This window comes from Chionomys nivalis, chromosome 2, assembly GCF_950005125.1.
Source record: "Chionomys nivalis chromosome 2, mChiNiv1.1, whole genome shotgun sequence".
NCBI lineage: Eukaryota > Metazoa > Chordata > Mammalia > Rodentia > Cricetidae > Chionomys > Chionomys nivalis.
The window spans coordinates 18,114,710-18,140,475 of NC_080087.1; the positions used below are offsets into that span (position 1 = coordinate 18,114,710).

Here is a 25,766-nt window from a genome sequence, read left to right on the forward strand (position 1 = left end):
AATTATTGTCTCCCTGGCCGCTTCAGCTTCCCACTCCCCACATGGGAAAGGCCCTGGCTAGAGCCTGGCTTGAAACTTTACCTCATAACAAAATATTGCTTTCTCTGTGGAGACGAGAGTAGCATAGCTTAGCGGGAACCACCCACTCCCCAGGCAGAGGAGCAAATGTTAAAACAATAGGAAGACACAGATACTTGGACATCGCTGTGGAGCACGTGGGGTACAGTGGGGTTCAGGGGCCATGCAGATCATTCCAGTGACCCTTATTGGGAGGGGACATTAAACATGAAGAGAAGGGAGCAGGCAGATGCGATCTGGAAGGTTACGTGAGAGTCTGCCTTTTCCTATCTAGCAAATGTAACACATTTAAAGACAGGAGACTATAGCAACAACAGTCCCAACATCGAGACTGGAAGCGACACGCTAGCTCTCCAGCAATGTGTTGTGGAGGAGTATAAATAATGGAAGAATTAAAGCTGGAACAAGTAAAACAAGACAAAACTAAAGTAAACAACCCTCCCCCAAAACAAAACAAAAATAAAACAAAACCCAGTTGATGAGCTGATCAGATGACTCAGTGAGTAAAGGCTCCTGATGCCAAGCCCGAGGATCTGAGTTCAATTCCCGGTGCAAAATGACTTTGACTACTTGTCTGTTAAGTTCCACAAGCATGCTGGGACACGTGTGCCATCTGCTGCCTCCCAACCAATAGAAATGTAATTTTTTTTTAAGTTGAAAGCTTTATCTGAAGAAATTTGCTTTTTAGCACTTGAGGGTTATGAAACTTGCTTCCACATATTTTGAAATATCATCAGCCCGGTTAAGAATATGAAGTTTAGGGGCTGGAGAGCAGCTCAAGCAGTTGAGAGCACTGGCTGCTCTTCCAAAGGACCCAGGATCATTTCCCAGCACCCAAATGGCAGTTCACAACTGCCTGTAACTCTAGTTCCAGGGGAATCTGACATCCTCATACAGACATACACGCAGGCAAAACCCAAATGTACATGAAATAGATAAATCATTTTTAAAAAGTATATCAAGTCTAAACAAAGAAATCTGTTTAAAAACAGACACAAGAGTCCACAGGTAACTGCTTTCCCCAGCAAACATACACCTTGAAAAGAGATGAGACGAAAATTCTCCTTCACCTCACCTTATGGTTTTTTAAAGGTAGCTGGGAGTGTAAAGGTAAAAACCCCATCCCTGGGCGTAGATGTTAGAATTGGGGTCTTCAGGCAAACCACTGAGATACAAGAGGAAAACGGCACTCAGTAGCTACTTATTCCCCGCCCCCACATCTTGGAATGTAAGATCTCCTAGTATTTAATGTCTGGATGGACATCAGCAACTCAACTGGTGTTATCCAGCAACTGTCTCACACATACCGAACAGGGGGGTACCGAGGGGAGGGGAGGACCCACCACACTCATTTGGCCCCTCGTGTGATCTCTAGCTTCTAGCAAAAGGGGTGTATCAGGTGGCTTTACAGATCCTATAGGCCTCCATTATTGATTCCCCACACGGCTTGGTAAGGAGAGAAGTGTCCACAAACATCCTGTGTAGCATGGAGGTGCCTGGACTAGCTCTTAGCATCATCCTGAAAAGAATTCCTTATTTGATTTTTTCAGAAAGTGTCACTTTTATTTTAGAAAGTTGTCAATATTTCCAAAATTGCTGATGGTTTCTTAACAACAGACAGGGATTTGGAAAAGCAAACTTCGTGTTTAAAGAATAAAATATGCTCGGCTTGGTAGCGCTTGGAAAGAACTACAGCGCGCAGGAGCATTCATTCCCACAACGAGAAATGCAGCTGAAATCCCGGGTCTCGCGGTACTGTAACTGCCCTTACGGAATCGCACATGCGCACTGCACAATTAAGGTCGTATTCTGCAGTGAAAAACGCGTTAGATCTTGGTAATGCATGCTCAGGACCCCACAAAGTATATTATATATACTTTGTGAATGATCAGCATGCATTTTATATTTTTAAAGATTACTCTTTCTTGTTCTCCTTCCTAACGGTTGTACATACATTTGTTTACACATATACATGTGAGCCTTATAAGCTGGAATTTGCGAGAGAGAGAGAGAGAGAGAGAGAGAGAGAGAGAGAGAGAGAGAGAGAGAGAGTTTGTTGTTTGTTTTTGTTTGAGACTGGGCAACCTCTGTTAATTATATACATTCTAAATTGATCCATTTTCCTGCAAACTTTGTGACTTTGTTTTTCTTTAGAGCTAGAGATGGAGTCAGTCTATATGTACCAGACTTTCACCGTCCATTCCCGTGTTGACGGACAGACAGCTCCTTTGGCTTTGTTTACTTGCTCTGGTGATTGGAGCAGCAAGAAACACGAGAAACTCTTTTGTTGTCCCTGAATCTCAAAGAGTAACAAGCCAGAAATTTGAAAACACTGAAACATGCCCCTCCAGCCCCCACCACCCCACTTAAGGTATAATTCTAAAATGTTTCATTGTTGCTGAATAAACATAATTCTAAAAATATAACAAAATCACAGCAGTGGTCAGACTGATCTATACCGTATGAGATTTGTCTCGGGGATTGGAATGGGAAGCAGGAGGGAGGAGGCCCATAGGATACTAAGACATCCAAGGGGACTGGACGTTGGGGCTGGAACTGAAACTGGTCAGGCAGCGGGGAAGAAGGGAGCCAGCTGGGGTCCACCCCCATACAGAGTAAAGGAAGAGCTAGAAGGCTGAGCAAGAGTCCCAAGGTCACTTTAGGAGGCACTGGTGTTAATCAGGGAGAGGGGAGCTAAGGATGGAAATACGGTCTGGCACAGGAGCTAGGAAGGAAGCGGATGGCCCTGCAGGATAAGGAAAAGGGCAGGGTTGAGGTTTACACCATTCCTGGTGGTTACATGAACTAGAAACCAAAATTGCATTTCTGGCAACTAGGAATTGGCGGGTAATTTTACCATAGCAACCACTCCTGGAGTAGCGTGTGCACACTGTCGATGGAGAGCCGTGCTGGTGCAATTTTTCATTAGCAGAATCCCCGTCTATTGATAAAAATTTAAAACTTAGAATGCTTAACATTTGAGCAGCAAGAAACACGAGAAACTCATTGCTGCTTGAAGATTTGTCACCAGAGCCTTCTTGTCAACTTGGACCCTTGCAGTTAGTAATTTTAAAATGTATTAGGCTACTCTTTTGTTGTCCCTGAATCTTAAAAGTAGCCGAGTCTAGGGCCATCCCGCCCGGAACGTGCCAGATCTCATCTGAAATTAGCTGAGCAAATACCATACGGCCAGGCTGTGTATCGACGAATCGACAGCCACGTTTTCCTGCAGTAATAAAGTGAGGAACACGGAAAGAGCTGTAACGACTCTAAAATGTCAGGCCCCTCAGATGGTTTCATTCAGATGGCGTCAGGCTTTGGCAAGATAAGAGGATGAGAGTCGTAACAAAGGTATTTCCCCCGTTCTGTGCCCACCCAGTGACCTCACTCTGGGAGAATGTTTTTCCTTGCAGGACTCGTGTGTATTTCTGTTGTCTACCCTCTCTTGTGATCAGTAAAACAGATTATTGGCTTTTAAAACCTTCAGGCTTATTTCATAAATCAGGATGACTGCAAGCCGAACGGGCAACAGAGAATTAAACTTACATATTTACCAACAGCCCCTGAAGGCTAATAAACGGCCTTCCTTTTCCTCAGCTTGCCCAACTTCAACTCTTACTTCATCGTTCTGGTGCGTATCTAGGCTATTCAGTTGTGTCCAAGAACGCTAGAAAAGACAGTTAATCTCCTTTGAAGTGAATTTCGTATATCCACGTTAGATGGGGCTGGGAATGAAGTGCGGTTGCTATTGTGCTTATTTGGCACACAGGAAGCCAGGATTCCTTAACATCAGCCGTGGGAGCACACATCTATAATCCCTGCACTTGGGAGGTAAAGGGGAAAAGATGAGGAGCTCAAAGACATCCTTTGTTACAGAGCAGTGCTCCTCAACCTTCCTAATGCTGCGACCCCTGAATACAGTTCCTCACATGGTGGTGACACCCAACCATAAAATTATTATCATTGCTACTTCATAACTGTAATTTTGCTACTGTTAGGAATCATAATATAAATTTCTGATATGCAGATGGTCTTAGTGAACCCTTGTGAAAGGAATGCTTGAGCCCCCACGAAGGGGTCAGGACCCACATGTTGAGAATCACTGCTGTAGAGCAAGTGTGGGGTCAGCTTGGGCAAAATGAGACCCTCCTAAATAGACACACACACACACACACACAAACACACACACAAGCTACCACTACCACCACCACCACCACCACCAAATACCTTAAAAGTCAGGGGAAAACACAGCCTTAAATTCAGTAATATATATGCTTTGAAAGACTATAAAAATAATTATTTTCTTCAAACTCTTGAGAAAAAAGATAGGACGGATGGGGAAGGGAAAGGAGACTAGAGAAAGTGAGAGAGAGGGGGAGGGAGAGGCAGAGCATGTGTGTTGTGGTGAAGGTTCTGGAGGAGGAGAGGGTGGGTTGCAGGATACACCACACGTCACAGGCACACAGCAGGCTCAAGTTCAGCGACATGGATGGTGCAATGGGGAACGAGGCTTGGCATCTCCTGGCATCTATGATTTCCAACCTCCCACCGCACATCTACGGATCAGATTTCTGCATCTGCTCTCCTGGAGGAACTCTCTGGGCCTTAGCTGTTCCCCGGAGAGTTGAGGAATCCAGACACATGGCAGAGGGATGTCACATCACCTGGACTTGGGCTCTGCTTACCAGCGACGATCAGGATCCAGGCCTGTGTTGGGCCTAATACCTGGTTTCTAGTGACTGACAGGCAAATTCTAAAGACGGGGAAACGGCTCTCTATACAAACGGGTGATACCTGCCCCACAGATCACATACAAGAGTGCACCTGCCATTAAACATCTCAGAAACCCCATCGGAGAAGGGAAACACAAATCATGTGTAAATGGACTGAAGGTGACATCCTCAGCCTGTTTTCTTCAGGACACAGCTCCAGAATCCAGCAGGACTGAAGAGGGCACTCAGTTGTTCAGTCTGTGCCCCACTTCCACACCTGGACTCTGATGACTCAGGTGCAGTTGATCACAGGTGACCACAAAGTGACACGAGTTGCTTGAGAGCTGAGCCAAAACCCCAGTCTGGAGGAACATCTCCATCCCCAGCCAGGTTTCCCATAGAGAATGAGGCACCCTGGCAACACAATTCCACTTCTGATCCGTTAAACTGCCCTCCGGAGCCCATGGATCCTTACGTTACCATTTCTAAGGATGTCTGTGAGAACGCATTCCGAGTTCGAACATTTGCAGCACAACGCGTCAAGACAGAAATCAGAGTAATTTGCCTACAGGACATAGGGAGGGCATTTAAAATGAGGGCAGCTATAAAGAGGAAGGTGGAGACAGACGCTGCTTTCATTACATCTGCCCCACAAAACTGATCAGATCAATATGCCATTTCTCCCCCACTTCAGTGTCTCGGCTTACATCCGGAACCATCTGAGGCTAATCAATCTGCCAATTTACACGGTTCCACTTGACCTCATGCTTACCCGTTTCAGTGTGCTCTCATGAATCCCTTTCTCAACACAGTCTGATATTTTGGCCTTTTAAAAAAGCTCCAATCAGCTCTGTCTTTGGTGTTGACAAGTCATGTGACCAGGCAGGAGAAAGAGCGAAAAGATTAGAAGCCAACATCTGAATGCACTTTGTCAAAGAAAGCTGAGCAGCCAGCACCCCAGGGGTCCATACACGCTGGGGAAGCTAGATGTTGGCTCTGCATCTATACGGTGCCCGTTCCACACAGGACAGGAATCATGCCGTCATAGGATGTGCACCAGTAGAAGGGAGCCTGGAAGGCCGCTCAAGTCCAAGGTCTAGGGGAAGGGGTCGTATTCAGTCTACATCAGTCTGCCTATCTCCCAAGGTTGTCTCAGGAAGAGTTGGATTGATACAAGAGTAAACCCAACCCAAGCCCACTGGCTTGGGCTCTGCTAACTGTGATGAGCCACAGCTGAGCCGGGCAGAGCTTTGGATTCAGAGATCAGACTCTCAAGAGAATCTGGAAGAAGCGTTTCAAGTATGGAGGAGGGAAAACGTGGTAGCTTCTTTCTTCCCTGTTGTGGGGTAAGTCTTCTGTACACTGTGAATATGTCTTCCTCTCATTGGTTAATAAAGAAGCTGCTTTGGCCTGTAGACAGGCAGAATAAGGCTAGGTGAAAAGCCAAACTGAAAATACACAGAGAAGGGCAAAGTCTGGCGGAGACCCCAGCCAGCCGCCCAAGAAAGAAGCAAGATGCCAGCAGACACACGGCAATACAAAGATTAATAGAAAAGGATTAATTTAAATGCAAGAGTTAGTTATATAAGCCTGAGCTATAGGCCAAACAGTTTATAATTAATATTAAGCCTCTGAGGGATTATTTAGAAACAGCTGCGGGACAGGGCAGGGCAGAGAAACCTCTGTTTGTACTTCCCAAAAAGATGTATTTGTTTATTGATGAGCATGAATGTGTACCTGCATCAGTTTCTGCACATCACATGTGTGCACAGATCTGCGGAGGCCAGAAGAGAATGTCAGGTACAAGGAACTGAACCTAAGTCCTCTGCAAGAGCAGTACACACCCTTAACTGCTGGGCCATTAACACTTCCAGCCCCAAGTATCTGTTCATAACTTATAGTCTCCAGAAAGCCTCTTCTGAGCCTGTTTCCTCACCTTGTGGGCACAAGGACAGTCCTGTCGAGTGGATACGAGCCTTGACATCACTGGGACAACACAAAGGACAGTGTACAACTCACTGCGAACTGCCACTCAGCTAAGGTGACTCACGGGCTGCTTTTGTGCGTCTATAGTGTTGACCTAAAGTGTGGAAAGATCAGCACTCGTATAACTCAACGGCCCAGCCCGCTTGGAAGACCGGGAGCTCTAGCTACCCCAGCCTTTCATGCACACGACACAATACACTTAGAAATTTCCAGTTCACTTTCAAGCCCTTTTATTAGGCACACTGTGCGCTAAGAGTAAACTTTGTAGAGTAAACTTTGTAATAACGAAGGTTTGCTCCAAAATTCCAGACACTTTTGAGCCTTCGAATATGAAAGAAAGGCTCATGTTTTTCTTTTTTTTCCGTAAGTACTGGTTTCCTAAGCATCTCCGTGAAATGAAGAGAAATGAGAGTGTCGGAGTAAATTAAATTCAAACACGTCTTGGATATCTAGAGCATGTCTTCGCTGTGCAGCTGGGATCCACTGGCCTCGTCCCAGCTGGAGGCTATTCCAGTAGTACCTCCCAGTTGCGCTTTAACCATGACTTCAATGGGACTCTCAAGGGAGCAGAGCTCTGTGATGCCCAACAATTGCGTTTTTTTTTTCCTCCCAAGGACAGGGTACCACTTGACTCACAAACACTCAAGACAAAGCATCATCTCACTCAGATGGGTGGGATACCAAGGTGAGAAAGAGGGGACCACTCAGTCACAGTGAATTCCCAACCATGGGATATGGGCTGTCTGTCAGCTCCATCACTGCTGCCCAGGGACCTGGGATGATAGGTTTGTGTGGAAGAAAGTGAGAAAGGTGGGGTGTGGTTAGAGGGGTTCTCAGCTCTATGCAGATGCATACGGCCATGACCTGGGTCTACACTCATTAGATATGAACAATATTCAACCTCCCCTCCACCGTGAGGTATCTATGGAAATGCAAACCGCACCTGCAACAGACATGGCAAGAGCAAATTCTATAACTTTCAGTGACAAATTCCAATGGGCGTAAGAAATAAAGCTACTGAACAGAGGTCCATTCTGGTCTCTCTAAGGCTCCATGAAGTCAAATCTCAGTTCATCATGCTCACACCTCCTGGAGATCCTAGGTATTGTCACTATCCATATCAGTTCATTTGCAGTTACTATAACAAAATGCCCGAGATTGGAGACAGGTTGAGTTGGTTTCTAAGTTTTTCAGGTTCAAGAGCTCAGTGCTGCCTTCTGCCTAGCCCTGTAGAAGGCCTCTGCGCTGCTCTGAATTAGAATGGTTCCCATAGGCTCATATGTTTGAGTACTTGAATCTAGCAAGGCTTGTAATCTCCCACTGAGGAGGCTAAGATGAGCAGATTCCTGGAGCTCGCTGGTCTGCCAGCTCAGATTATTTAGTGAACTCCGGGACAGTGACAGACAGACCCGTCTCATTTGGCAGACAGCTCCTGAGGATGACATCTGAGGCTGTGCTCTGGTCTACACACACTCTCTCTCTCTCTCTCTCTCTCTCTCTCTCTCTCTCTCTCTCTCTCACACACACACACACACACACACACACGCAAAAGAGTGAAAGCGGCAAAGCCATGATGGCGTCGTTTCCCAGTCTTTTAGCTAAGATCAAGCGTCTCAGATTCAAGACAATGCTGCTGTAACGTGAGCGAATTATGAGGAAATGCATATTAATTATTAACAGAAGCTTCTTAGCTATGCAAAAACAGGGATGTTCACCATCTCCAGGTTCTCTAGAAAAACCACAGCTATGGACTCCTCCTCTCAGAGATGGGATGAGCTTCATCCCACAGAAGAGTTCAGGTGATTTATTTTCATAAGAAAAAGTGCTTTTAAAAAAGTCTTTGTTTTTCAAAAATACAGATACAACCAGCCAAAGTCCCCGGCCAGCTGTGAAAACATTCAGCCGCAGTGAAGGCATTCTCGCTTCCCACCACAGCTGTTCAGCACAGGGCAAGGCTTATTTTCCTCTTCCACCAGTGCTTCCAAACCAAAAATTCTAGGTTTTCAAGTGCAAAATAGGGGTTGTGACTTAGTGGCTGCCAAGCTAAGCAAGTACAAGGTTTGGCTCTGGGAGAGGGAGGGAGGGAGAAGGAAAGGGTGGGTGGGGTCGGGCAAAATGATTGTTCTTGAATTTTCTTGAGTAGGCTGCCCCCATGTGGTAACTACTAAAAACACAAACGGGTTTCATTCCCTTCCAAGACCACATTCCTGAACTGTCTTAAAATCAGCAAGCATGGCATCAGGTGGATCCAGCTGCCAAGCCACCACTCCAGCTGTGTGGTAGAGCCCCTGCCTTCCATGCAGGACTCTCTAACCAGCCCATCATTCCCCATCTTTTAGCACGAGTGATATGTATTCTTAGATGTCATTCAGCATATCTGGGGAGGGAGTATATTCTAAAACCCCCGTGGGTCCCTGACCCCCGTAAGTCCACACATACCCTTCATAGGTCCGTACGCACCCTCACAACCTTCAGGTTTTCACCCCAAGGAAACTGTTCAGAGTTTCTCTTTTGGCTTCTCTACCATATCCAAATTAGTATCTTCACAGCTTTCATGCTACGGGGTTGTTATTAAATAAAGAAAAAGGCAGCTGTATACAAGGGATGCCACACTAGATCTGATGCCCCAAATGGGCTATTGCGTGACTAACAGGTGGGGAGCTCAGAGGGTAAAGCTATGCCGGACAGAGATGTTCACCTCGGGCAGGGTGAAGAAGGAAGCGCAGAAGGTTCAGGAGGTCATTGTTCTACTCAGGACGGCACAGTCAAGAGTGGCTCAGCGTGAGATTTTTCTACTGAACACTGCCAGGCCCCGCCGGTCCCACAGACACTGTGAACTCAAACTGCCAATCAAGATTCTGCTATGCCTGTCACGGCTAATGTGTTTGTTTGTTGCTGTTTTCAAAAAATGAGAAGCTTTACAAAGTAGCTCAGATATGGAAAGATTAATAATAATAATGATAATGATAATAATAATAATAATAATAATAATAGACACTCATTGTCCAGACTGAGAAAACAGATCAATGGCAGGACTCCTGAGTTTGAATCCATTTCTCAGGATAAACAAATGCTTGGAAGTGGAAGGGTGGCTCAGCAGTTTAGAGTGCTGGGTGCTTTTGCTCTTCCAAAGGACCTGGGTTTCACTCTAACACCCACATGGAGGTTCACAATTATCTGTAACTCTAGTCCTAGAGACTCCAGTGCCCTCTTCTGGCCTCTGCAGGTACCACGTGCATACAGTGCACAACACACACGCAGGCAAAACACTCATAAAAAGTAAAGAGAAGCACACACTTCCTCTCTTAAAAGAGAGACTCTAATGTCAAAATTATAAATGACTTTTAAAGTCTCAATTAAAATTTATAAATAAACAGTTTCCCTAAACTCAAATTTTATACTATATAACGAAGTGAGGAAGAAGAAAAAAAACAACAAAGGTTGGGCTTGAAGCAGTCTTCCTGACTCAGCCCCCTGAGTGCTGGGATGGCATGTCACCATGCCTGACCACGTCCCTTCTTCATCGCAGACTGTTTAGATATAGGACTTTGCCCTGTGCTGAGCATGGCTGACAATCGTCGTTAATTTAAGTGCTGACGGTTGGTTATTGTTTTCCAGTTTTATACTCCAGTCGTAGACTCTAGAACGGCTGCTCATGAGTAATATGGATGGCAGTGCTTTATTTCTTTAATTTGAGACAGTCTCTAGCCCAGGCTGACCTTGAACTTCTAATCTTCTGGCATCCACACCAAGCACTAGGATTGCATGTAGGCACCACCGGTCATGCTGCGCTAGGGACTGACCCCAGGCTTTACGCATGGTGAGGCAAGCAGTCTACCAGCTGAGCACATATCTACCATCTCCTCCTTTTAATAGATATTATTTCATTTATGTTCCCCCAGCTCGGACATAGATGAACTCAACCAAAAATGCTTAGCAATTTTCCTCAGTACATATAAGTAAAAAAAGAAAAAAAACCATAATGTATTAAACATAGAACACACGAAACTCAGTAAGTCAAGGGAGGAGAGGGGAAGAAGAGAAAATGAGAAGATTGGTTGTTCAAACCCACGGAGCCCTAATTACAAGCCAGGTAGCCTGCTAAGTGCTTCCCAGCGACCAACTGTCTGCTTTGGCCATCACACCATCCAGGAGGGATGTGATCTGATGGCCTTCACCGCACCATGAAAACTAACGGCCTTAAAAATGATTTCACTGGGGTGAATACCCAAACATGACTCTGAGAGAAAGCCGAAGAGAGCAGGACAGAACCAGGGACTGAGATGGGAGGAGAAAAGTCCTCAGCAGGGGGTGGAAAGCATCTCATTCACTTCTCCCTCCCACTCCCCTCCTTCATTCTCAAAGTCATGTCAAAGACTACAGAACTTAGTAGTCACCTAGTACTACTAAATAGTAATCATAGTAGTACCCATGACTGGGTAGGCAGTCATAGTAGTACCCATGCTAGCCATTACCCAATTCCTTTCTCTGGTATTCCAAGGTGAGCATTGTGTGTGTGTGTGTGTGTGTGTGTGTGTGCGCGCGCGCGCGCGTGTGTATGCATGTACATGCATGCGTGCATGTACTGCCACACATATCCATCCAGAGGGGTCACTGAACATCTGTCCTGCTCCATCACTCTATGCCGTTTTTATTCCCTCCATACAGCGTCTCTATGAAATTGTACCTAAGCTGGCAGCTGACAAGATGCTCCTGTTTCTGTCGCCATAGCAGTGGGGAACATGTCCAGCTTTTTAAGGGGTGCTGAAGTTTAAACTCAGGTCCTCAGGCATGCTCAGCAAGTGGTCCTAGCCACTAAGCCATCTCTCCAACCCCAAATCTGAGCTTTTGATGAAGAAAAATGAAAGAATAATTTTACTATTAAAAGTAAAAGGAAAGAAGTCCCCCTGAACTTCCTCTTTCCCCATCTTGTCCGAGTACAGCTCCTCAGAACTCCTGTTTTGTGTTATACACATGCTGCTGCTGCTCCCTCCCTCCCTCCCTCCCTCCCTCCCTCCCTCCCTCCCTCCCTCCCTCCCTCCCTCCCTCCCTCCCTCCCCTCTGTGTTTCCCTTTTTTTTTTTGTGCTAGGATTATAGGGTCATGTGCATACTAGGCAACTACTTTATTATTGAGCCGTCTCCCCAAACCCCTGACCATGTCTTCTTGTTTGTATGTCCAGGAACTTGTCTATGATATATTCAGACAGAAAAATGTCAGGGTCAAAAAGCACCTTTAAACTCTATTAAAGGACTTTGCAAAGGGCCTATTTCACCTTGAAGTCTTTACAGCAACATGTCAGCTCCTGTTCTCCTACAATTTTGACAGTATCTGTATCTGTCACTATTTAATTATTGCTGGCAGGATTCACGAGCACAAATCCTAAGGAGCTGGGCGGCTTTCTGCATGTCACTGAATCACCCCATGCCCATGAATGGCCCATGAATGGCCATCTGCCATTTTTCTATCAATTATTTTTGTCTTATTGATTTCTACGTCTTTCACAAGACAGCAACCACCAGCTAAATGCTCCGTAAACACCCCCAATCTGTAACCATATTCTCACTTTTTTAAATGTAGTCCTGATGTAGGAAGACTCAGCCCACTGTAAGCAGCACCATTCCCTAGGCAGAAGGGAAGAGGTGAGTCCAGAACATTCTAAGAAAGCCAGCAGGAGGCAAGCAAACAAGGATCTTAGCACTATTCTCTCTGCTCTTGACCACACATTTGATGCTATTTGTTTCTGCCTCGACTTCCCCACAGAGACAGACTGCAATCTGAATTGTATGCCGAACAAACCCCTCTTCCCTAAGTTGAATTTTGTGAGGGTACCTGTTACAGCAACGGAAATGAAGCTGGGGCAGTAGTTGAGTCTTGTTCTTTCTTGTTACAGCTGGGGCTCTTTTCTCTTACATTGACTAATTGTGTACCCATTTTCTAATCTTTCTCAAGAACCAACTTTGGGCTCTACTAACAATCTCACATAAACGTTTGTTTGCACATTAGTAATTGCTCTTTGTTTGAATTCATTTTTCCCTGAACTCCTTAGGTTTCCAAATGATGTGACCGTTGGAATGAGCCACCGTGATAGGATTTGCTTTTCATTACATTTTTTTATTCTTTTCAAGACTGGGTCTCTCTGTGTAGCTCTGGCTGTCCTAGAACTATCTCTTGTAGACCAGGCTGGCCTTGAACTCACAGAGATCCGCCTGCCTCTGCCTCCCGAGTGCTGGGACAAAAAGCGTGCACCACCCCCGCCCAGCGCTTTCATTATCTTCATCCTTCAAGATCTCCCACGGTCTTTCCCTAACTCCCTCTCAGCGTTCACTTCACACATTTCCAGCCTTTCTTCTTTTCTGATACAGAATTTCAAGGCTGTAGAGTCGCAGGTGAGACCTACCTTGCCTTGGAGCTGAGGTGCTGCCCACGGGGAGCTCATTGTCATGGACCCCTTTCTCTGGAAAAGGTATTGCAGGGCCGCTTCCAAGGGCCCACGAGCCCCTATCACCAAAACCTTCTTTCCATCCAAGATGACTCCTACCAACCAATGAGAACTCAATATTAAAATCACACCTCAGAAACTTCCTCCCAGATAGCTTTAACTGAAAAAAGAACACCTTTGAAAGCACATCTTTTCTTGGGGAACGCCTCAGAAGAGGGACTCTGGAAAGACGGTAAGAAACAGAGGTAAGGAAGGAATGCTGCCAAACAGAATCTTCTAGCTGTGACAGACAGCTTTGCTCATGAGCTCTCGAGAGCTGTGGTTGCCTGTGCAAGGTGAATCTAGTCAATATTCCAGCATGGATGGGGGCTCCCAAGGCCCCTCTTCCGGTTGAGAGGCTGCAGACAGTCAACAGCCCATATACATTTAGGCAACAATAACTGCACTCAGTAGATTTTCTTTTCTTAAAGACCATGAAATTACAAGCGACACTGAGACGGAGGGGGTCTGAGAGAAGTTAGAGAGGAAGGAGAGATGAGACTTACTGATATCTATGGAATAACAAACTTGCTGATTTAGGAATCACTTTTGCTGTTTTTTGATTGTTTCTTGAGAGAAATGTTCATTTGTACTTATTAGAAAATACTTTTGATTAGTCTATTTACATCCCCAAATAAGAACTAAAAGAAATGAAGTCGCCATTAAATAGCACTTTGAAGCCGGCGGTGGTGGCGCACGCCTTTAATCTCAGCACTTGGGAGGCAGAGGCAGGCGGGTCTCTGTGAGTTCGAGACCAGCCTGGTCTACAACAGCTAGTTCCAGGACAGGTTCCAAAACCACAGAGAAACCCTGTCTCAAAAAAAACCAAAATAAATAAATAAATAAATAAGGACTTCAACACGTCCTTATTTTCAAAAGTTATCTAATGAGCAGTAAGCAGAAGAGCATTTCTCTTCTTGCTTCATTTTGAATCTGCCAGTAACAAATCCTCATTGAAAAACAAACAAACAAAAACCCCAATGCACAGAATAGACCATTCCAGAAGGAGGGGCCACCAGACCTGATTTCTCAACAAGTTCTACTGCAGCTCTGGCCAGAGGAGAAACAAAACACTCGGGGGCGTTGCCTCGCGCCAGCTTCCCCAGATTGACGTCAGTCACCCTGGATCGGAAAGAAAGAGGACAAGTGAGTCTCAAGTCACCTGATGGTGACATACAGCATCAGTCCCAGATAACAGAGCGTCGATGATGGACGAGCGGCTGGGATGCTAGCTGCTCAAACAGTGCAGAAAACTCAGCAGACGCAGCACAAAGTCACACAGGGCTGCACGCCACACCTCCAGAGACACGTTTAGTAGCTGCAGCACCCTGACACGCTGCAGCCAGCTGTCCACTTGGAGAACTCAGGATTGAGTCCATCACTCTAGAGATGGGCAGGTTGACTTCTACTTGGCTTCGGTATTTATCTCCATGAGAAATTAAGGGAAAACAAGTAACCACAAACGTGTTATCAGTGGCTTCTGTGCGCCTTTTCCAACTCAAATCTAGAACAAAGAATTTCAACTGTTTGCCAAGACAATGTTCTCTACCCAGATTGGTAACAGAAAGAAAGACTTTCAGGAGGTTTATTTGATTCTCCCCTTGTAGGGAAAATCTGAAACTATATCTTCTCCCCTGGGGGCTTCCTGGTCCACTCCGGCATCGTCTCCCTTCACAACTGCTATAGAATTGGAGGTTTTTTATCATCCATGCGACCATTCAATCCATCCGTCCATATCTTTCTCCCGGAAAACCAAGTGCCTTACCTATGCACACACTCTCCCACTGAATTACACACTCCCCAGCCCTTACAAAACAATGTTCTAACCCTTGTTTGGGTCTACCCTGGTTATAGAGAAAGGATGGGGTAGAGGAAACCAGTGTAGTCCAGTAAGGTACCGGGTTCTCGATCCAGCTGCGGAAGGATACACTAGACAGGAGTCGAGCTTTATCAATCTGTTTAGAACCTGCAGTCTTAAATGCACCCCGCTGTTTTATCTACAGGTAAAAGCATTTCCCAGGCTTCCATATAAGAAAATAGAGCTTTTACTTTCTAGCAAACACACTGTACCTCCATTGCAGGCTGGTGGCGTTCACTAACCTATGATACTTACATCATACCGTGGCATCCCACAAAAAAACATCCAACGGTCACAATTCCTTCCCCATCTCAAAATTTAACTAAAAACTGGTATTATACTGTGTGTGATGGTTGTGTGACGGTGGTCCACGCCTTTAATCCCAGCACTTGGGAGGCAGAGGCAGATGGATCTCTGAGTTTGATGCCAGCCTGGTCTACAGAGAGAGATCCAGGACAGCTAGGGCTACACAGAGGAATCTTGTCTTGAAAAACCAATAAGGAACTTGTATCATTAATAAAAGAATTTCTTTTCAACCAGTCCAGAAGTAAATGCGGTTTCAGTGCTCCTGCAGAATCAGGTGTCAAGGTATCTTTTACTGTTGATAGAATTACCCAGGGAAGATTAGTGCTGACCAGAGATTCCATCAGAAAGACAGGAGCTTCTGAGTAGATACGATAGTGAAGGGTTACCTCCAGACAAATGTGTATTTTCCACATTGCATGACTTTGACTCACAGACTTTTAAAACTTCTCAGCCTTCTCCGCTATTTAAAATATTTTAAAACTAATTACTGTCAAAGTTGCAAAAATTAGAAATTTAGAAAAGAAATCCCCACAGTTACTTATCAATAAGATTGATTATTTTCTTTTCTATTTTCTTACCCGTCCACATCTTTTTCTGGCTTCAAAGCATCGAGAACTTTGTTGCTAAATGAATCCTCAGAGATCTGAAGAGCAAGGCCATGCACTCTGGGGTCTTCATTAATCTTCAAGATTTCATCTATGATCTAAACAGAAAAACATTGGCATTGGTCTTGTGAAAGTAAGAGCCAGAACAAAAAAGTAGATGGGGAAAAAAAGAAAGGACATAGGCTCAGGGAGATGACATAGTTGATAGCATGTGCGCCTACTGATGACATCAGTTGGATCTCTAGAACTTACATTAAAAAAAAGTGTTGGCTTTGGTAGCATAGACCTGTAATCTCAGTACTGGGGAAGCAAAGACATGCAAATCTCTGTGACTTCGTGACCAGCAAGCCTAGCCTAGTAGGTGAGCTCCACGCCAATGAGAGACCCTGCCTCAAAAAACCGCAAAGAGGTGGGTGGTTGCCGAGGTTGTCCTCTGGCTGCGGTCTGCCCACGCTCCTGCAACCACACATGCACAGAAACACCTGTGCACACAGAGTCCTGAAAAGTGTTTCTTTTTAGTGCTTATTGAAGACTCTGGTATGAAACACAGTGTAGACTCTATTTCCTCTTTATAGCTTATATAGAGAAGCCCCCAAAGAAACTGGGATGATGAATAAAGGTTTTAGTAGTTTCATAGTTCCTCTGGTCCTATCAAGAAAACAATAACAAAAACAACAACAACAACACCCAAAGCTTCACTCTTATTTAGACAGACAAAAGACAATTCCCTGCCAACGACTGTTTTTACATCAAATACTAGAAGTTTTGGGGGAGCTCAGGAAGCATGCATCCAAGTCTCCCACCCTCCCCAATGGTGCCTATGGGTCTTAGACCTCACATGCCCAAAAGTGGCTTCCTAGCAATGAGTCCAATCAGTCCCCCAGACCCTCTGGTTCACTGGATCCAAGTGGCATGCCAGACGCCTTTCCTAAGGCTTGGGACAGAAGCTAAGTGCTGAGACCGACTCATGGCATGCAAAAAAACCCACCTACTCAGAAGCAGAAAGATTCCCACCCGTGTGTGTGGGTGCCTCTCAAAGGAAGTGTTACCTTACCAATTTTTATTCTATTTCTTGGTAAAAATATCTGCGCTATTACTACCATCTGATAGGGAAGGGAAATGCTATTGGGTACAGAAAGAAAACTGGTCTCATTCATTAAGCTGGGAACTGAAGTTTCCAGAAAAACAATTAAAAAGTAACAATGTTAAAGATTCTGCAAGGCTGGTTAGAACTTCATGACTGTGGAGCGTTGGAGATCGAGGGATAAATTATCTTGGGCTATCTTTAATCGTTTTTCTAACCATTCGCTGCTGCTCACCCATGAATCTAATTGAACATTCTTATGACTACCAAGTGAAACTCAATTGGAACTTAGTCACACACCAGCAGCTTCCACCAAGCCCAGAGGCCTTCAGAGGCCTGAACACTGGTATCAGATAGCACCTGAGGCTTATAGCAGAGACCTGCATTCCTGGCTACAACCCATAGGTTGTCTGTTTTCCTCAACAGATTTTTTTCTTTCTTTCTTTTTTTAATTTCTTCTTTTTAAAATATTTATTTATTATGGATACAATATTCTGTTTGCATATATGCCTGCAGGCCAGAAGAGGGCACCAGACCTCATTACAGATGGTTGTGAGTCACCATGTGGTTGCTGGGAATCGAACTCGGGTCCTTTGGAAGAGCAGGCAATGCTCTTAACCGCTGAGCCATCTCTCCAGCCCCTTTTATAATTTCTTGAGAAAGGGTTTCTCAGTGTAACTCTGGAGCCTGTCCTGGAACTAGCTCTGTAGACCAGGCTGGCCTTAAACTCACAGAATCCATCTGCTTCTGACTCCTGAGTGCTGGGATCAAAGACGTGCGCCACCACCACCACCCAGTATATTTTTTCCTTCCTTCCTTCCTTCCTTCCTTCCTTCCTTCCTTCCTTCCTTCTTTCTTTCTTTCTTCCTTTCTTTCCCTCTCCCTTCCTTCCTTCCTTCCTTCCTATTTTTCTTTTTTTTTCTTTTGGTTTTTCGAGACAGGGTTTCTCTGTAGCTTTGGTGCCTGTCCTGGAACTAGCTCTTGTAGACCAGGCTGGCCTCAAACTCACAGAGATCCGCCTGCCTCTGCCTCCCAAGTGCTGGGATTAAAGGCGTGCGCCACCACTGCCCGGCCTTCCTATTTTTCTTGATTTTTTGGGATAGGGAATAAATTTTTAAAGTGCCTTGATTGATGACTTTTTTTGTTCTGCTCCTAAAACAAAACAAAATAAATTTTGTGAAGCTGGGAAGTGGAAAAATGGCTCAGCAGCCAAGATCACTTGCTGCTCTTCTATAGGACCCGAGTTCTGTTAGGTGGCTCACCAGCGCCTATAGCTCAAGCTCCAAGGGATCCAGTATGTCTTAACCTCTTGGGTATAACACTCATGTGTACATACTATCCATCACTTAAACAAACAAACAAACATGGTCCAAGAATCTACTTTGTACGTGTCCTAAGAAAGGGACCTAACAGCTAGCTGTCAGCAAAACTGCTCTGGCAAACCTGATATGCTAATAGGGCGCCAAGTCTCAGCCCGACAGCAATAACAAGTGCTAAAAATGGCCAACAACATAAACAAAGACAAAGTGGGACAAACAGGGTGAAGAGTCACAGAATGAGGGTGGCCAGAGGCTGCACCTAAGCAGAGCTCAGCATAAAATAAGGAATTAGCTTTAGAACCAATGAAAACAGAACAAAACTGGAAATAGAAAAGGCTTAATAAATTACAACACTCAATATAATACCATACTCATTTATCAAAAATTTCAGGAAAAATAAAATGAGTGGGAGTAAATGAGTCCTTACCAAAAAATTGTCAAGCCAAGTGTGCTGAGTGGACATCTATAACCTTGGGACTTGGGAGGCTGGGGCAGGTGGATTATGCGTTAGAGGCCAGATTGGGCTTCATAGTCTTTTCTTGGCTAGCCTGGGCTACACAGCTGAAGTTGTCTAAAGAAATGAAAATGTGACTATACACAGTGAGGGTCCTGGAAACAGATGGCCTGCTTCTTTGAATTCTGTTACTGCTTGTGCCTTCATATTTCGTACTTACTGTAACTAGCAGTATTAACTGTATTAACTGCTTGTTCAATACTAGCTTCCCTTCTTCCTCAGGAATGATCTAAAGGCCTCCGGGCATTAAGACCACATTTCCCCGCCTCCTCACTGTCTGGCCAAACAATGTGATTGTTGCAGATGGAGGGGGAGCAAAATTGTGGTTTGCAGAAAACATCCTTAGAGGGAGGGAAGGGCGCAGACTGGAGCCTGCCTTCATCCTTTCCCATGGTCAGGGCTTTACCTGAGGTGCTGGGAAAGGGGACAGCCGAGACTCACCCTCAACCTCTGTGTACAGCAAAGAATTGCCTTTCCCCATAGGGTCTGGATAAGATTCAGTTACTAAAGACACAGAAGGACAGACGACAAAAACACACTCCTATTACATCAGTGACTGGGCCAACTGCTGGTTCCCACTGGCCAAGTAAAACAAAATGCGTTGGAAAGCAACCTTTGGTCAAGCTTTCACCTTCCGGATGCCTGAACTTCGGGGCACCCTCAGGCTAAACAGGCAGACCGTGACCCCTGTAACGGGCTGGCTGTGGGAACTCCTTCAGTCAGTAGCCTTTACGATACCAGTCCACTTGGCTGTGGTCTCTTTTACTATAAATGCAGCTGTAAAGCATGCGCACACTCTCCCCCAGCTGCTGGATTTGGTTCCTGATCCCCATTCGTGCAGAGGACTGTGATCTATCTGTGAGTCTACCCCTAAATAAATAGCTCTTCATTATACTGAATTCTGAGCTACTGTGAGATTTCTTTATAGCATCCAGCTTCACATACTGGCTGTGGGAAGCAACATTCTCTGATCTATTACTACCAAGCTACTCCTCAGCCCATCCCTCACTTGGAGGATTATTCCTCTCCATAAAAAAAAAAAAAAACAACCTCATCTGCCCAGCCCTGAAGGGGACTGCAGGTTACTCCAAGGTTTCAGTTACTCTTCATCAACTGCGACACGAAAAACACTCAAGGGAAACTTCCGGAAATAAGCAATTCATTAGTTTGAAATCGTGCACCTCACTGGAACCAAGCGGACATGAACCAGTCCTTTGTCTGGCACATCTACACGTGTGAACGGGACCCGCTCCTTAGTCACTCAGCAATCACGTGGGTTCCCAGATCAGCCATGGCAGTTTCACAGTGCTGGTGTTATGTAACTTTTCTTTTACTGAATAACCATGCCAAAGCACGAGAAGATCAACGTTAGTGTTTGAGAGAAGCCTAAGAGAAGCCACACGCTACTACAGAGCTGTACTACTTGCAGTTTTAGGTATCTGCTGGGTGTCGTTCCCTGCTCTCATCATCTCCGTATCCAGCAATAATCATTTTGAACAACTCCCATTATGCAGTAGAGCTGGTCTGACCTTGGTGAGAACATGGCTATGACAGGGAGAGTTGACTCCACCATCTTTGACTTGACGGTACACTACAGAGACACTAGAGCAGTGGGAAGGGAGCGCCGCACTTCATGTGACTTTGAGATGCTTCTCCTAGCCAGCAACTATTGATTTCCAAACATCATTCATGTCTTCCCTGGACACGTGCCCCCAAAAGCAAAGCAAAGCAAAGCAAATAAACCCCCAAAACTTTGCTATTCCAGAATCTGTGATTTGAGGTTTTCTACCCCAGGAGCCACAATCTACTCCTCCCTGGCACAGCCAACCAGAGGAAAGTTAGACACAAGGGCTCATGCCCCAGACCAGGAGCATGGCACACAGTCCAGGTCTGCCATATGTTTATGACGGCTGCTTCTCTCACACTTGAGACAACCCTGGGGAGTGATGCTGACAGCTATAGCTAAGGCATGTGGCCAGGATGGAGGGTCTATCAGCTGCCCCAAAATGCCAATGAAGGAGTCTCAGAATGCTAAGACTAAAGAGGCTCTTGAAGAGCCCCCTGTCCTGCTCCTACATTGTATCAATAAGACTATGGTTACCCCAAGATGCTCCACGGTCAAAGAAGCTGTTAGGATAGAGTAAAACCAGAGTCAAGTCTCCAGACACTTCTAGCACAACAATTTTTCATGAGATGCTGCTTCTTCTTCAGCGAATAAACAGCTACGATTACCATAATGTCTAGCTTGTCTTCAGCAGAAAGCAACTGGAAGGGAGAGAGGTGCGCAGATCTCTTCCCCCTGGAAACTCAGTCCCAAGAAGAGGCTGAGCCTGTGCTCACCACCCCGAAAGATACTCAGAGGCCTGATGAGAAACAGGAATGAGCTAGGCTGACATTACCTCGTCTTCTCCACTGTCTGGAGGCAGGCAGATGTGAGTGATGTCCAGACCGGCCTGAAAAGGGCAAAAGATTCTGTTATCACGGGAGGCTATACCATCAGGAATTCTAACGAACTGTTAAAATCACGAGTTCTTACCTCCTTGGCCAAATTCTGGTTTATTTCCTGCATCGAGTTATCACCGCCAGCCTAAGGGCAAAGGAGCAAAGGGAGACTATCACAGTGTGAAAATTCCTTGACAAGGTGTACCAAACATGACACAGGTTACGTCTGTGAATACAATGAACACAAGTGACCGGAAAACAAAGATGATAAGAAAAATACAGAAAAGACTCTTATTACCAATGGAAATCAGGCTAACAGCTGGGATTTATGTGCATATCATTTAAAAAATGATAGACTGCATGTTATAGAATATAGTGGTTTGAAGGAGAATGACATTCCAAAGGCATATATGTTTAATACTTGGTCCCCAGCTGGTGGAACTGTTTGGGAAGGATTAGGAGGTGTGGCCTATTGGAGGAGGCGTGTCCCTGGCAGTGGGCTTGCATCATTTCCAGTGTGTCTCTCTGGTTCCTGTGGAGAATGTGCTCTCACAGCTGGCCTTACCCTCCCCCCCCATGCCTTTGCTCTGTCATAGACACTAACCCTCTGAAACCATGACACCAACCTGATGCTTTCTTTTATAAGCTGCCGTGGTCATGGAGTTTGGTCACAGCAATAGAAAAGTCACTAAGACATGGGGAATATAAGAATAACGTCATCATGGCTAGCATCACTTTCTGTGACACACCAAAGACAGGAGTTTGGATGTCTATATGTGCACTTAGGTTGCATGGCAACAAGGAACCAGATTCTCTGGGAGTCCAAGTTTCTCAACCAATCCCCCCCCCCAATGAGGGGATATGGCAGCTACCTAAGGACGTAGATCACATGAACACAGTTCTGTAGTCTCACAAACCAAGGTCCTATTGGCCACACTGGCTGCTATTGTGACACGGAAACAGCCTGCCAAGCACCACCAGAACATGCCAGCTACTGGACTGAACTGCTTCCAGGCCTGGCCCATCCTGTTATGTCCCTGTACCTGCCATCACACAAGGATGCCAATGACACAGTGCCAACTGCGGCTCCTCACCAAGGGATAAACACGGAATACAAAGTCCTCTGACACACGCATGACTTTTGACACTTGGGCTGTAAAACATTAATGCGCACCCGGCATTGCCCATTTGTCTTCCCTAGAACAAGAAAGAACTGACCTGCAAGCCACATTTGATAAGTACTCCTAAGTACACGTGGGCTAGTATCTACTGTGTCCTGTGATTTATGTGGGTGCCTCCCTTCTGACCTCCGTGACCACCTATGTCTCGGCAGGATGAGTGACCCCAACAGGGCCACGTCTATCCTGTACATGTAACAGCACTTGCCACTGAGACCACTGCATTGATTGACAGGACCTATGTCTGGTCTCTGCTTATAAGGATTTGCTAAATCACATCACAAAGTAGTAGGGGAGAGAGCACCATGGCCAGGGCTTACCTGAATAACAGCAAGAACTGGCTTAAAAGCAGGGCTTTTCTCTTGCAGCAAGCTCAGCACTTCTTTGGAATTGTGAATGACTTCTCTGTATCGAGAAAGAAAAACAACAGAGTCACTTCTTTGTTCACAGTTAGAAAGGACAGGCATAATGGCTGTCCTGCCAAAGCTTGTTACTCAAAGTGACTCAGACAACGGAGGGAAGACTGGGCAGAGCGTGAGAGAGGGCAGGGCACAGAGGCATCGAGGGCGGCTGATGCAGGCAGTGTGCATGGGCACAAACCTGCAGCTCGGGCTCTAGGGAGATGGAGGTGTGAGAATTGTGAATTCAAAGCCAGCCTAGACTGCACGGTGAAACCCTGTCTCAGAAAACCAAAAATGTTTTAAAAGAAACGTTAAGGCAAATTCTGGATGAAATGTGACAATTGAATTTCTAAAATGTGTAGAGGGGAACCAGCTAAATGCAAACATTCATTTCCAAGACGCTGAATTTTTCTCTTGTATTTTCCAAGTTTAATTCAATAAAAAGTTTGGAGCCAATAAGGGGACGCAGTGGGTAAAAGCGCTTGCTGCCAAGCCTGCCCATCAGAGTCCGCCCCTGGACCCATATGTAAAAGGAGGAACTGGCTTGACTCCTCAAGCTGTCTTCTTAATCACACACATATGCACATAAAGGAATGTAATAAAAAGATTTAAAGTCTGGGTTTCTATTCTACACAGCCCCATTCTTTTACCACATTCCCTTGCCCCTTCCCCCAGGAGAAATTAGTTTGGGGTACCATGGGAAAAGGAAACAAATGGGGGGAGGCCTGTAGAAATGGTGATGGCTGAACGGACTGGTAAGGCAGGACAAGACACAGTGTCTCCGGCTGAAGTCCGGGTCTCAGAGTTTGAAGAAAGGATTCAGAGACAGAAGAGGAGGGAAAGAAATGCAAGGAACAGATGTGGGCGACCTAGGATGCCATAGCCTGCGCCCCTTCTGAAGATGGTGATACACGGCTGGGGCAGGCTGGTCTTCCGTGAGTAGTCTTGCTCCTAGCCCAGTGAGGACCATGGTCTTTTTCACAGTCTAGGAGAGGAGAGGCGCCTCTCAGATGTGCAGACCTATATAAATATAACAGAGCCAGGCTTCCTTTCTAGAACTGTCTATATATGTCATTTTAGAAGCCATCATCACTTCTATGCCATGTCTTCACTGGCACATCTCCAGCCATCTGCTCTGGCTTTCTCTCTCAGAACAGACCGAAAGGCTACTCAAAGTAGCGCCCAATTTCAGTGTTAAAAGATTTAGCTGCCTCCAGGGATGGCTGGGTGAACCTGGGGCCCCACAGAAGCTAGATAAGCACTGGCAGGCACCACAAGCTGCAGGCTACCTTTAAAGACTGCTCTCGTATTTATTACACCTAACAACTTTCAAAAAAAATGATTTAGCCTCATTCAGGTGCCGTTAGGAGTAAGTCACCAGAAACAAAACAAACAACTACCACTTTTCAGAGCTGTGGCTGAGGGATGTTATCCGGAAGGTGCTGAGCTCTGGGGGACATAGGGAGCAGGGTGCTTAGAAGACTACAATGAGTTCAAAACTTGCTCTGGAGGGACCTTTCCTACTGTCACAGAGGCTAACCGAGCCAGGCAAGTGTGTACAATTATTTGTTTGGCTTTGCGTTTATACACTTGGGATGAAGCAGTTCAATCCCCAGGGAAGTAACTTCATTATTCTGTTAACACACAAAACCACTTAGAAAAGCTCACTTCTCTAGCAATTGGTGACAGAGTTTCCATATTGTATTGTTGCCCAGCCTGGGAGAGCGGCTAAGCTATTATAGACCAATCTGGATTCATATTTTTGTTTGGTCTGGGGAGGTACTTCAGTGTGAGCATCAAGCACTTCTGGGCCTAAGAATCCTCTGGGGAACATGATAAAAATCAAGGTTCCAGCTCAGAAAGTCTTGTTCAATATGCTGGGCTGGGGTCCAGGAGTGTGTCATCTTAAGTAAGTGCTAGGGGTTCTGGAACATGGCCTATGGATAACAGCCAGGTCTGGCACTCGGGCCTCCTATACACTAGAGAAGCCTTCTATAAATGGCTTCTTCACCTATGAAAAAGGTAGATTTTTATTTCAAGGGCTCTTTATCTTTTCCTTATTGTTGGACACATTTTTTTTCCTGCTACTAAGGCTACCTGTTTGAAGGGGAAATGTCTCTCACCCAATCATGAGTCTGAACACTTGGCCTTCAGCTGGGTCAGTGAAGGTTGTGGACCTTTAAGGGGGTAGAGTCCTGCAGGAGAAAGTGAGTTACTGGGACAGGGCCTGGAGGTTTTATAGCTCCATCCTACTTCCAGTTTACTTTCGCAGCCTAACTTGGGATACAATGTAAATAAGAGCCTTCCATGCCTAACAACAGGCTTTTGCCTCAGACAGTATCCATTTGAACTCTAAGCTCAAACACATTCACCTTCCCTCCCTCAGATTTCGGTACTGACACTTTTGTCAGGCATTGGTCACGGCAACAAACTTTTAAACATAAGAATTCACAGCAGAGGCCCTCCAGTCTTGCCCTCCCTCATTAGAATAAAAGGAGCGTTTCAGTGGGTAAGTCATCACTAGGTTTAGTCAGCTGTCCCGGGCTTGGAGAAATGACTCCGCAGTTAGGAGCACTAGTTACTCTTTGAGAATTGTCATTCAATTCCCAGCACGCATCTGGGGGCTATCACCTGTAACTCCAGTTCTAAGAGCTTGGATGCCTTCTTTGGGCCTCCAAGGGCACCAGACATAAACGGTGAACCAATATACAGGCAGGTAAAACACCCATAATAATAAATATAATAAATAAATAGTATAAGCAATAAATGTAATAAAATAAATTTTTAAAAAGTCAGTTGTCAG

At 45.5% G+C, this 25,766-nt stretch overlaps 1 protein-coding gene across 1 annotated transcript in view; it reads right to left on the reverse strand.

Annotated features, from left to right (window-relative positions):
* Positions 1-25,766, reverse strand: part of Mthfd1l (methylenetetrahydrofolate dehydrogenase (NADP+ dependent) 1 like) — a 189,036-nt gene that overhangs the window by 157,625 nt on the left and 5,645 nt on the right. Inside the window, exons 2-7 of the mRNA XM_057761342.1 lie at positions 22,883-22,967; positions 21,479-21,529; positions 21,342-21,395; positions 15,999-16,123; positions 14,278-14,378; positions 13,176-13,312 (exon numbers count right to left, since the gene is read on the reverse strand). Coding sequence (XP_057617325.1) covers positions 13,176-13,312; positions 14,278-14,378; positions 15,999-16,123; positions 21,342-21,395; positions 21,479-21,529; positions 22,883-22,967 — 553 coding nt within the window. The remainder of the gene's footprint in view (positions 1-13,175; positions 13,313-14,277; positions 14,379-15,998; positions 16,124-21,341; positions 21,396-21,478; positions 21,530-22,882; positions 22,968-25,766) is intronic.